Source organism: Papilio polytes, unplaced genomic scaffold (assembly GCF_000836215.1).
Source record: "Papilio polytes unplaced genomic scaffold, Ppol_1.0 DF823912.1, whole genome shotgun sequence".
NCBI classification, from domain to species: Eukaryota; Metazoa; Arthropoda; class Insecta; order Lepidoptera; family Papilionidae; genus Papilio; species Papilio polytes.
The window spans coordinates 866911-880531 of NW_013525292.1; the positions used below are offsets into that span (position 1 = coordinate 866911).

General features: G+C 35.5%; 2 protein-coding genes across 2 annotated transcripts; both read right to left on the minus strand.

Moving 5' to 3' along the window:
• Positions 1 to 8028: 8028 nt before the first annotated feature.
• Positions 8029 to 11884, minus strand: LOC106102777. Its single transcript, XM_013282357.1, has 9 exons — positions 11740 to 11884; positions 10312 to 11596; positions 10044 to 10233; positions 9826 to 9954; positions 9632 to 9728; positions 9404 to 9502; positions 9036 to 9184; positions 8705 to 8878; positions 8029 to 8553 (listed from the first exon to the last, which is right to left on the minus strand). The coding sequence occupies exons 1-9, from the start codon at positions 11740 to 11742 to the stop codon at positions 8409 to 8411; spliced, it is 2271 nt and encodes a 756-aa protein (XP_013137811.1). The 5' UTR covers positions 11743 to 11884; the 3' UTR covers positions 8029 to 8408.
• A 478-nt stretch (positions 11885 to 12362) lies between these two features.
• On the minus strand, positions 12363 to 13451 carry LOC106102688. Its single transcript, XM_013282238.1, has 3 exons — positions 13333 to 13451; positions 13081 to 13143; positions 12363 to 12822 (listed from the first exon to the last, which is right to left on the minus strand). The coding sequence occupies exons 1-3, from the start codon at positions 13333 to 13335 to the stop codon at positions 12505 to 12507; spliced, it is 384 nt and encodes a 127-aa protein (XP_013137692.1). The 5' UTR covers positions 13336 to 13451; the 3' UTR covers positions 12363 to 12504.
• Between the last annotated feature and the right edge of the window lie 170 nt (positions 13452 to 13621).

Below are 13621 nucleotides of genomic sequence, written 5' to 3' on the forward strand. Positions count from 1 at the left end.
AATGAGTAATAAATGTAGTACTCGGATGTAAAATTCGTGTATTTCAAAGAACGCTGTAAACGCGTGGTACACAGATAAGATAAGCTTTTTTATTTTAAATATAAATAATACCATAATAATAACTTAATAAATACAGTCAGCATTCGACATCCTTTCCTTTTCGTATGTGTTAATTTACACAACGTTATTAACGTATCGGCGAAGAAATTCAAAGATATGTGTGTAGTCGAACAACACGCATAGGGCTTGCGTGGTTGACTATGGCATAGTCACCCCTAACTTAGGTTAGGCATTGGGAACGTATGCTGAGATGACGAGGCTGAAAGTTTTGATTTTAAAGAGACTTTCTACTTACTTCAATCTAATAGAAATAAAAAATCTTAAACATAAAGATAATTAGGCTATCCAATTAAGTTAACATTAGGTATTTCACGTAAGCTTTTCACTACATTGCCACATTATGCGTTTAACCAGTGCTGGCGTTTAGGCGGGGCGCAGTTGGACAACCGCCCAGGACGCCGTCATATCAGCTGGTAGAAGGGGGCACCGAAGAAATCTCGCCCAGGGTTAGTAGCGCGAAAATCAAAACTGCATTTGGCGAAGAATTTTAGGATTTAAAAGCTTAACTTGTTAATTTTGGCGTTAATATAGAGATAAATAGAGGAAAACAAAACTAGAATCGTGGAAAAACCTTATTTCATCATACGCACAACGTGGCTTTTGCGCCGAATTTCGTCTAAAAATAAAACGAATCTGTGCGATACATTATCGTGGTCCGGTAATTGTTGCATCATCCGAGCCGAACCTTATCATCTTGTACGTAACTTAATTAACTTATTCGGTACACTTTAAAGTTACGTCGTGATTAACACGTGAATGGACTTAAGCTTATAACCATGCGTTTTACTGTAGAGCTACAAACACGTGGTAACCCTCGTTGTTCTCTTTGATAAAACAGCACATTATTTTCTAAATGGACAGGCTATAAGTCGTGGTATTTTGTGCCTATATGAATTTCGCCATTTTATACCTGAGGTAGCGGCATAGAGGTAATAAGTACTATGTATAACGTTGTAGTAATACATGCATACGTAGCGGTTGTTAGGTGTAGTGTGGCTTTGAACTAATAATACAGATGATTAACTGTCAGTAACGACATCAAAACGTATAACATCCAGGAAGCAACCTATCATTCTATAGAGATTAGTACAAAACAGAGATCTTGCCTTGAAATTCCTTTGATGAAAAATTTATTAATAAGCACATTTTAAGTAATAATATTAGTAACAATAAGTTATTTATTCAACATTAATTTAAAAATCATTAGTCTATTTTCAAAATTGTCTAGCTATCTGTTTGTAAGGCCGCATTTGTCCCTGTTAATCTCTGAAATGGCTGAACCGATTTTAACGGACTTTTACAGGAAGGAAGTATGCGGGATAGTCGCAGACGACCGCTAGTATTAAATAAAAAAGTTACGCTCATACATCCAAGTACTTTATAGAATAAAGATGATTTGACATTATGAATCGAAAAAAAAACAACAATTTCGCGCCGTTTCTTTTATCACTAAAGATAATAAAGCTTTCAGTTAATAAATAAACAATGTTACACTTCTTATTATCAATTTAATGAATGAAAAACCGTTGACCTCAATACTTTCTCCCTAACAACGGCTAATAATAAAAAAAAACTGACGATACGACTAATTTCATTGCATCAGCAACTTTGACCTGACATTTGTACCATAGACACGCGTCCTCATTATTCCATAAAGCTCATTTTTTAATTGCTTTAATCTTTGATAGCGTATCTTTTTAAAAATATAAACAATAATTATTTTATTTCATGTTAAAAATCAATTATTCTATCAAAATATACAACTAAGTTATTGTAATATTTTCTCACAATGCTTTATTAATATTATATTTCTAATTAATTCCGTTCCCTGGGAGGTTAGTTAACCCAGTTAGATAAACACGGCACTCGGTCTGTCTGTGTTATTACTTGTAATCAAGGCGCTCAAATCTCATTGACCTGATTAACTGAGTTATGAGGTGAGATAGGCAACCGATAGGAGGCCGGACTCGATGCCAACGGACACACGGATGTTATAATAATCACGTTTCAAGTCAGATTTTCCGTATATTAGGGTTCAATCCCCGCCTTTCCGATTTAAGACTGAATTTATTCGAAGAAAAACGTGAAAGGTGCACATTTATACGAAGATATTCAAAGACAAGTGGGTTATTAGGTCTCCTTTGGACCAGGCGCACACCTTTAACTAAATAATCGCTAAACAGTTGTGCGATTGTCGGTTGTTTCGCAGCCTTCAACTGTTTAGTTGCACAACTAAAATCGAGTAGTGTGCGCACCCCACTAAACAGTTGTGCGATAGTTAAGTTTCAGGTGTGCGCATACTCTTAGTTTAGGCCCTAAAGTGGACTCAGTCCTCGAAAGTGAGGATGTTTATAAGCTGACTATTTTTAGACAAGTTATTTAATTGACACTGTCGCTTTAAACTCAGAGCAACACTTCCCGTCAGGACTCAGGAAACGCGCGAATATCCATTCTTTTAGTGACATTGACAGCTGTCAGCTAGGGACGTGACGTTTATGCCGATAATCTAGTGTTGCGCTAACTCTAGAGAACGGTACTAATTTTCTTCTTAACACTATGGAGTTATATTTCGCGCGCTTTAATGTGCGTCATTACTATCTATAGCTGAGTAAAAATATAAACTGATAAACTGAAAATGTGTTAAAATCTTACTAACTGGACATAACCGGTTAAAGCCCATGTTACGATAACTGACTCGTGAAATGTACGGCTTGTGGTTTGTGGTGTATTTTATAATAAAGACTAATTTTGTTGACCTTTGTTATAGTTTTTATTTTGTAGATCCTGACTTCAACGTACACCCGAAAAAGAGTATTTACTTTATTTTTATTTTTTTAATTAAAATTAAAATCTACTTTAATGTAACAAATCGATCTTACACGAAGCCTTTAGATCTGTGTCCAATCATTAAATTGGTTATTTAAAAAGTGAAACAGTGATGAAATCTTATCATAGATTACTCCATCGAGCTGAATAGAAGTCTAGATTGAGGTAGGTCATAATAATCCACCGAAACATACAGATAGGCACACACTACTTAGATATAATGACTAAGCAATCAGCCTTGTACATAGATTTTTTTAACGTAAATAAAATGTCCCCTGAGGCACGTGCGTTTACTTAGATAAATTTACTACAATGGATGGTATGACATTGAGGCGCAGTCATCGAACCTGGGGCCATATCTCAATTGGGCGGGTTATCATGCACGCGCCAGATAACCTCAAGTTCTTATATATAAGTGGTGCTTAACGCGATCTCCAGTACACTACCAAGCGGCAAACGATAGACAACTGACCTTTGCTAATTCTAAGCACATACATTGCTAGTATTAGTCAAAAATCCAGCTACTAAAATTTTTATAAAAAATCAAATCTAGTAATCGCTAATCCCAGTAGTATATCGTTTAAGACCAAGTTGACCTAGTCGTCTATCTGAATAACTGCACTTGTGAAGACGTAGACGAGTGTTGCAAGATGCGTCTACTGCATATCATCATTGTTCTACTGGCTGCCCTGACCCTGGGCCATCAGTGCTCAGCGCGGCCAAGCCATCGTCGCAATCACGTCCAGAAGCGATCCTGGTGCCTGCTGAAGCTCTGCAGCTACCAGCCAACTCCTCACCGCGTACAGAAGTTACGATAGACAGCAATAAAATGGAAATTTGGATTCAATATGACGTCATAGACTTTTCGAGAGTCTATTGACTTATTCCTGGCCTACATTAGGCCACCGCCTAACAGAAGTATCTGTACTTAATTAGTACCAAGTATTGTTTTAATGTTATTTTCTAAATTGTTAGTTCATAGTTAAAAGTGTAAAAGTTCCTTTTAGGTTAAATTTAATTTGGTTTTTTATAGAAGTAAATATTTAGGTTGCGTAATAGTATTTTCTGATATTGTACATAATGTACTTATTGATAATTATTTATTGTTTAATTTCGGATAAGAAATAAAATAGCATGTCGTTAAAATGTAATAACAATCTTGATAATTATTTTTTTTAATTGCGTATATCTTAAGTTACGTAATGTTTCTACGTGTTTTAATAAAATGGTTCCTTTTAAATAAATATGTCATAAAATACTTTGCTTTTCATTAATAAACCAGTCAAATGAAAGTAAGCTACGAGCTTTTGCTACGGAGCTACGCGATAAACATCTCACAAAAAAAAATCAAAACCCATTACAAAAAATATGGTACAATTTCTAAGCCAGTCTCGAAATACTAAAGGTAAACCTGCGTGTGTTACTGTGCGAGGTTTGCCGATAACTCCTCCTCTCACTTACCCTGTATCCTGTATTCCTCTACTCAGTATCGTGGAATAATGACGTCATGAAGCGGCAAACGTACTGCGCACAATAACTCAATTTTCCTGAGAAAAACAATTGTTTTTACCGTGGATTTGAACTGCAGAAAGATATTTTTATCACACTTATTCTCCTTGAAAAAAAAAGGTAGCATACAGTCGTAGACATTTTTATTTTAACATAAATAAACCAGCGCTATTTTAATGGTAAATCCATAGCTTCAGCTAATTTACGGTCATGTGTTAAAATTTCTATTCTTATATTTTTAAATTATTAGCAACTAGATGTTGCCCGCGCGAAATCAAAAAATGTAAAAAAACGTATAGCCTTTGTTAGCGTTAACATAGCTCCTTAATGATGGAAGATTTTTTTAAATTGGTCCAGTAATTTTTGAGTAATTTTAATCCATACAAAAATACATATCTTTCCTTTTTATAATATTAGTATAAATAATACATATAGACTAGCGCGGCCGGTACTCCGTCGTTTTTGGCAAACATACTTACTATTTTTAGGGATATGTAAATATTTTTAAATGGACATGTGTTCTAACGCCTTTTGTCTACTTTTAATTTGTCTTATTCATATATTTTACAGTATCAAAATTACGTCAAACATCTATGGCATAAAAGGGCGGATGCCACTTAAGTGTATTTCCAAATTTTATAAAAACGTGTACATTTTGTCCTATACTATATTAAAAAACAAAAAATGTTTTGTCTACATCGAATAGAAAATTTATAAATAAGCAAATGTGATCGCTCCACGTTAATATTCTGAGAATCTGACAGCCCTTAAATCTTTTCAATGTCCCATCGCTTTATCAATAATTTCCTCATTCTGATGCACAAGAGAATTGTTTGACGACACACGCAATCTGAGATATGACACAACAAGCTGAACCCTGCCTGCACTATTTTATTATAAACAAACACTTTTCCAATAGCGCAAAAGTACATTATACACAAAGGAATAACAACCTTAACTACTGAGAATAGAGTTTAAAATAAACTGTTATTTCATAAATGCAAAAACTATCACCTCATTGTATCAATACAATTATTATCGTATGATTTTGTTTATTATCTAGGGATATTGAGCTTTATTGTAAAGACACAAGGGTGGTAATTGTATATCAATAGATAGAGCGGCTTGTGTTTTCTTATCAACGTGTGTGGGAGTCATTCGAGTCAAATGCGAAGGAAAATTGCTTTCATACAAGGACGCACGGGTCTGTACAAAGTTGGAAAATCATCACCATTTTATAAAAAATAAATTAATATTATAACCTAACCTAACACAATCAAGATTATTATTGTAGAACTAAGATATTAAGGGTAAAAGTCGAAAACAAAGTCGTAACCAATCGATAGATAGATATATCTATACTATTATATAAAGCGTAAACACACACTTCTTTGTTGCCTAAGATGTCAGCAATTACAACATATTTTTTAATAATTCTTTTTTTAATAAAAATCCCTACACTTACGTCACGTGAAACTAAGGGGGTAAATATTTTGGATAAACAGCCTAATGTGGGAAAGAGACCATAAGTTAGTGCCAACATCAAGGAAGGTTTTTTTATTATTTTTTTTTATATTATTTTTAGAAAATTATTACAATTTCATGCGGATGAAGCCGCACGATAACAGCTAGCTAAATATAAATACGTGTTTTATCTATACTAATATATAAAGATGAAAACTTTGTTTGATTGTAATGAATAGGCTCAGAAACTACTGGGCCGATTTTAAAAATCCTTTCACCGTTAGAAAGGTTATTTAATTGTGAGTAACATAGGCTAGGTCTTTTCATTTCTTTATTATTTTTAAATTTCACGCGAACGGAGTCGCGGGCAAAAGTTAGTAATAAATAATATCTTATTAATTGAATAGTGTTATTTAATATTTTATTAATAAAACATTAATGATGTTGTTAAGGTAACTGCAAACTTATAGATTAAAGTTTTAATACTATTAGGTGTCATTAATTTATTTACTTAGAGTATTTTGGGATAAAGTACACCAATTTTCTTATTTATTTTGTGTGTAACAAAGTCTAATTTTTGTCCCTTTCCCTTTCCACCGTTTGCTTAAAAGAAAAGGATGGAAAGGAAATGGATTAGACGGTGGAGACGCATAGGAAGAAGAAATGTCCTCTTTATGTGCGTCTCCACCGTCAATTAAGGGTAGGCAACGCATCTGCAATTGCAGATGTTTGTGGGCAGCGGTCGCTTTCCGGTGCTTTCAGGTGGCTCGCTCGTTTGCCATCTTATATAATAAAAAAAACCAAGCCTTATAACTTAAGCTTGTCGATTAAATTGATGGTATCTTAAGTTAATATAAATTTAATGATTTTTATAAAGTAACATTAACTAATACAGTACATATTTCAATCAAGTCACTAAGCTAGGGGTCAAGTGCGTTTACTTATCTCATTGTAAATAATAATCAAATGCAATTCTAAGTGCAAGCGCACTGCTCAGTACATTTGCACCGAACCACTTACGTAGCGTTATTTTAGGTACGCTCTCATAACTGCGGAAAAACGTGTAAAGCCTAGGTTCCAATTTCCACTGGCTAGTCACGCGCCAGTCGTAGCGCCAGTGGATATAGGCACTAAAAGCGATTATCATATGTTTTGTATGAAAGTTACAAGAGATTGTCACCCTCGACTATTTCAAATCGTTCTTTTTTCATGAAAAAGCAATGAAAGGCGAAAAAAAAATTTTTTTTATTCTACCGGCATGAGCGCAGTTTTTGAAAAAACATCTAGGAAAAAGTTGGCGTAAAAAAATAGTTGTCGTCAAAGTTGAAAAAATTTTGTATTCAGAAAATTTTCAACATTTTTTTTATTATGTTCTCGTGTGAGTTATTCCAAAAAAGGGACAACGGTACGATAGCTTAATTATTAGGCTTGTTAAAAAAATACCACTGTAAACACATTACTTTGGACGATCGTTCAAATTTAAGTCAGAAATCTGGTTGTTCCGATTTTATTTTTACAAAAAATTAAACAACTTTAAAACTATACAAAATCGGGCAACATACTTGGCGTTTAAAATAACTATCGAGGTCCTCTAACTCCACAAACCCGTTGATCCGTCCGTTAAGAATCATCCTGTATATCTATACTACTATAATAAAGCGTAAAAACACACTTCTTTGTTGCCTAAGATGTCAGCAATTACAGCATATTTTTGAATATTTTTTATAAAAAGTCCTACACTTACGTCATGTTTTAGGCTATATATTTTCACGCCATTAAACTTAAAGGATAAATATTTTGGATAAAAACCTTAATTTGGGAAAGAGACAATAAGTTGCTGCCAACATCAAGAAAAAAAGATTGCTAAGTTTTGTCATGTCATATCATGTATTGACATTTGCTATTCATAATTTGCCAATAAAGTAAAACTTTCATAATTTATGCGGGTGAAGCCGCACGGGAACAGCTAGTTTATAAGGAAAAATAAAATTTTAAAGAGTATTCAAAGTTTAACAATAATAAATTAAAACCTCTATCGGCATTGCATAAAATGTTGCAAAACGCCTCCGAGATGCACATCAGTATCAGCGAGTTATCAAAACAATTAGGTCAATGGGTTATAATTTTTATTGTAGTCATATATAGTCTATATTTATCGTATAATCAAAACGACCAGAAACACTAAAACAAATGTAACCATCATTCATAATGCTAGAACATAAGCATCAAAATTAGAAATATAAAAATACAATTTTGCTTTTACAACTCTACTAATTATATGTCATAATTGCACTACTCAAAGCACAAAAAGGATGCTTTCTTCACCATGGTCCTTGTATTCAATAACCTCGTGAACATGTACGACAATATTGCCATCCCTTTTACTGTCGCAAAAAGAGACAAAGATGGCAACAGTGTATACATCAAATTCACGATTAGGTCAATTAAAATAAACAACTGAATAAAACCTCTTCACAAGCAACGAATGATCATCTATCTTGGCTGCCAGTCGTTAGTAACCTGTCGTATTTCTTCATCTGTCTAGAAGCCAGCTCCACGTCCACATCAGTCAGGAAGTACGCCTCAAAGTTGGATAAAGGTCGCAGCATTGAGTAAAGACGTTCCGCGTATTTTCTGAACAAAACATTTCTCATAAGTCATAAATATCTATAAATTGCATACTTCTGCATTACTAAATCTAGACTAAAATTGCATTCTAATATAAACTGGTTAATCCGGCTCGAAGGACCATAACGAAATCTGAAAATTCAACAGTAATCGATACCTAGCATCAGTAGCTTTATCCTGTAGGAGTTCAGCGAGTGCTCGGAGGGCAGAGCGGCGAGCTGCTGCAGCGGATGCGGGCCGGCCTCGCAGCAAACCTCGCCCGCCACCAGACACAGCGCAACACACTACCAGCAGCCGCGCCGCCGCGCAACGCACCAGAGGACTCTTGTGTCTATAGAGACATTAACAATCCAATTATTTGCCTTTTGTACATGGCTACAATTCTCATCATGACACTAACGGTCTTCATTAAAATTCAGTGAAGAGTTCTGACATCTTTCGTTAACCTTTACCATGAGTTCAAAGCCAGTTGCTTAAAACTGACTTACCCAACACCGTGAACACATAGTGCAGTAACGGTCTGCGTAAAGTCGACCGCGCACACTATCTCATCTAGTGCAACGTTGGCCGCGCGGCGCACTGGACGGCTGAAGCAGCCTGTCTTCACCAGTAGCGCCGTCACTGCTTCGTAGAAGTCCTGTTACCAAGTAACAAGCGTTAAGGAGAACGTTGAAAGCAATGATTTGATATTTTCTAATGTCTTTCCAAGCGTTATATCTGCCTACTACGACGGATCAGTTTTAAATTTCGAACATGACGTTTTCTGTTGATGTTTACTCTATGGTTCGTCCAATTTATGCACCTTTGTTATTCCAGTTGAAACTATTTGTTTTAGTTTACAAAACAATAATTTTACCGGTTTTCTCGTATAGTTTGTGTTCTTGAGAATGCAGGCTAGCGTAAGGCAGGCGGTGCGTGCTACCTGCGACCGCGGTGAGTCCACGTGTACCGTCACCTGGATTGATTTGAAAATGTCATCTGTCAAATATGTTGTCTATGCACCCATGTTAAATCATTCTTGATCATGATTCTTGGTCATGATTGACATGTTAAGGGCTAGTTTTCGCGTAAAGTACTCATGTACCTGTCTTATAAAATCAGCTATCCGAAATTCAGTAATAACATTCCAGAATTTCTCCATCGATTTGGGTATTTCTTCCAAAGTCTCGACAACTTCACACCTAAAAAATTATACAATCTTTACAATGCTCAAAATAAAAAGTATTTTGAAATATAACCTAAATCTTTCTTAAAACTATATTATTGTCGTAAAATTACCATGAAGATGACTTTAACTTCCGCATCAGTTCAGAACACAAGAGCTCGCAGCCTTTATAAGACGTGTCATTCGACTTTGCGCATTCTGGTACAGACGTTGACAAAGGGGATATGCTACCACTGATTCTCCTGTACAAAACAAATATCCCATTACTTTAAATCCACATTACATTAAACATACTAATGTACAAAGACAGGAGGTACTCAATATAACTTACATTTTCCTGTCAATCATCTTAAGTTCTCCTATCTTATCCTGGATACTGATGGAATCACACGTAGTTTCTGGTTTGGACGCGTTTATCCTCAAAGAACATGAGGAGTAGGAGCCATTGTTGTAATAAATACTATAGATACCGGGTTCCGAATTTATTGGCGGCAATTGTATCGCTTGGTTAGGAAGACGTTCTGGAAATCATTTCTTTTTTTAGTTCTTTTTTATTTATTTACTGAAGATCGCGCTTACTACGTAACTGAAGAACTTACTAATTTCATTTGCTAGAGAACTTTCTCCGGCTGCCAAATTATTGGACTTACATTCTGACTTTATAGTACTATAATCAGGTTTAATGTTTTTCTTCCTGCCATGGTGAGCTGATAGCAAGAAGCATAAATTAGTTGCTTTATTGTTTTCAATGGGAGGTAATTTAAAGGGTTCATTTGTGTCCAAAACTGCATCCGCTTCCGATGATAAATCGAGATCCGTACTTTGCGCGTTAAATTCGACGTTAGTGTGTTTTTTCCTATTTTCAGGTACAACATCCAAGCAAGGAGTCATATCTATAATGCTTTCCTTATTCGCTGTGGATTCTTCCGTCAGAGGTGTGAGTACTCTAGCCCACGGTCCTTTAGATTGTGTTTCGACATTATGTTTATCAGAAAATACATCAAAACGCTTAGATACGTTGATGTATAAATCTTCTATTTCTTTACTAATTGATTTCGGTGAAATACATTCATCGTTGTCCTTACTAATGACACTGTTTTCTGTTACTCTGTTGCTGTCATACTCCATTAGTGAATCGTCATCAATATCAGAACTAGTGGATATCGATTTGTTGACATCTTCATTGCATTTATAAGAATTGTCTAACTCTTCGTTTATATCTGTTTTATTTTCTGTATCTTCCATTTCAATGTCACATTCAACTTTTTCTATACTACATTCTGGTTTGAGACATTTAGATGAATTATCTTCAAAACTATTGCTTAAAAGGGGCCAAATGTCATCGCTGTTATTCATGTCGCACTGAACGTCTTTATACTCAATCATATTGGAGTTATGTATCTTGTATTCGATTCTCTTACTTTCAGTAACTGAAATGTAGGACGTTTGAGTCTGGAGCGTGTTGAGATCTTGAGACTTTACAACGAGACCTTCAGACTCAGCAAGCTCAATAATAGTTTTGCTGGTCTGTGTGAACGTTTCTTGCCCCACGATTGTACATATTTGAGAAGTCATAGACACTTTGTTACTGAACTTTTGATGTGATTCGATTATTTCATTGTCTATTATTTTTATTACTTCATTTTGATCGTCTATACTATTTTCTACGGACAGATTGTGTTTGCTCTGTTCTGAATGCAGTCGACATGATGCTTCACTGTCTTCACTATCATCCCAGTCTATGACGTAAGTCTCTTTGCCAGATGAATTGTTTTTATCCGAACTGTTATCCGTGAAATCCGTTGAATACACATTGGAAGTGGTTACACTTTTTGATTCAGTACTCTGTAGTTCTTCAGCGTTCACCTGTTTTTCATCTTGTTCCTAAAACGTGCAATTCTAGTTAATTTTCAAGTAAATACTAGTTTCTGAAAACTACACTTTTCTACCATATACCTTTCTTTCGAAATGTACATTCGTATAATTAATAATGTATTAGTGAATTGTTGAATATCATCTATACATACCATTTTACGGCCAGTTGATGTCGGATGTGTAACCACTGCCGTGTATTCTTCGTGCTTACAAATATTTTAGTGCATTTCTGACAGTTTATGACATTTTACTGTCATTAAATTATTTATGCCATTGCTTTTTTTCATCGTATTAAATGGCTTTTCGAGTTTCGAGTGTTTCCCCTTTTTTGCCGAAGGGGAATGCGTTACGCATACTCCGTGCCTCGGGACAGACACGAGAGTTATGTGGGACTCTCCCCTTATAATAGGGGGCATACCTCACTAAACCCCTCCGTTCCCTCCTGGCCATTGTGTGGGGCGCCACGGGATCGCTGTCCCTTGCCACCGCGACAGCCCACTGACCGCCCCGGGAAGGGGCCCTCGGTGCGTCCCGATGAGTTGGGACGCTGCACCCTAAGGCGCTCCTCGGAGAATGTTTCCCCTGGGCGAAGACCTTTGTGAGACACTAGTGGTTGGATCAAATCCGTATCGACCCAGTGGAAGACGCTCACTGATTCTTTATTTTTATTATAAATCAAGAGTCTATGTGCCTACGTAAATAGATAAATCAATCGGTAATAACAATTACCTATTCTATTTTGGTTTGAAAAAGTACAAGTCTCAAGAAAACAATATTTCAATGGAATGTATGTGTATTCAATTTGACTAATATCAAATCAATGATTAAATTCACAAAAAAGACTAGGGAATAAAAATTCATTATGTAAACAATTTCATATATCGATTAAGAAGTAGGCGAAACCGTTCATCGTAAATTCATTTTATGGAGGTCGAAGAGACGTTAGCAAGACTTTGTTCTTCGACTCGTGCTATGAGGTTCACATCACTGTCAGCTAGACTAGTGGCCGACTGACGAGGTATGTTAACTCTGCTATGTACTCTGTGCAGTTGGCAAGATGTTATACTGACATTATCGTCACTTTCCTCCCAGTCTGTGTCATAAGAATCCCTGCTCGAATTAACGTTCCTGTCAGAACCGCAATCAGTAAAGTCGCCAGAATACACGGATGTGGTTACACTTTTCTTTGAATCTGTATTCTTGACATTATCGCTACTTCCTTCTTCGTTGTCTGACTGAAAAATGTTATTTTTACTTATTTATAAGATAATAAAATTGAAAACAAGACTGAGTAATGCGCCTGCGGAAATTTTCTTAGCAATGAAAAGACCAAACAGCACGGTGAGTATTTGCACAAGTTGTATTTCTGATCATTTTTGACTTCCCATTATTCTATTTTTATATCATAAGGTGGCAAACGAGCAAGTGGCCATCTGGCGTAATGATCTATTCCATTTGATATGTCAATTTGACTCTTAAATAAAATTACAAACTTCGTCCTGCGTCCTGTGACGCCATCGGCGACCTCTTGCGGTGACCAGGTCATCAGAACTGCTCTGCAAATTACGAGAGATGTTGATAAAATATTAAATGTATTTAAATCATATCCTTTTCATTAAAGTGTTTCAAACTTGTTTGTATTCCGTTTATACAGAAACTAACCTTACATTACGCTTTGTTTTTCGTGTAATTTTTATCATGTTGAGTAGATAGACAGAAGGATAGATATAAACAAGTATACTAACCATGTTTTAATCATCCTCTTTATTTCGTAAAATGTAACCACGCCCGTGCATTTTTCATATTTACGAATACAAAACACTAATATTTGACAACTTTGACACTTACTGTCAAACTGATAGTAGATTTATTTTTCGATATTATATGGCGTTTTATTTTGACTCATTACTTTAGTGTTATTTTTGAGCGCCAACCAATGATTCGCTTTCCAAATAAACTAGAAACTTATGCAGAGATGTTAACAATAGTGGGATTCGAACGCACAACTGGACGATCTGTTGTCCACATATTTTT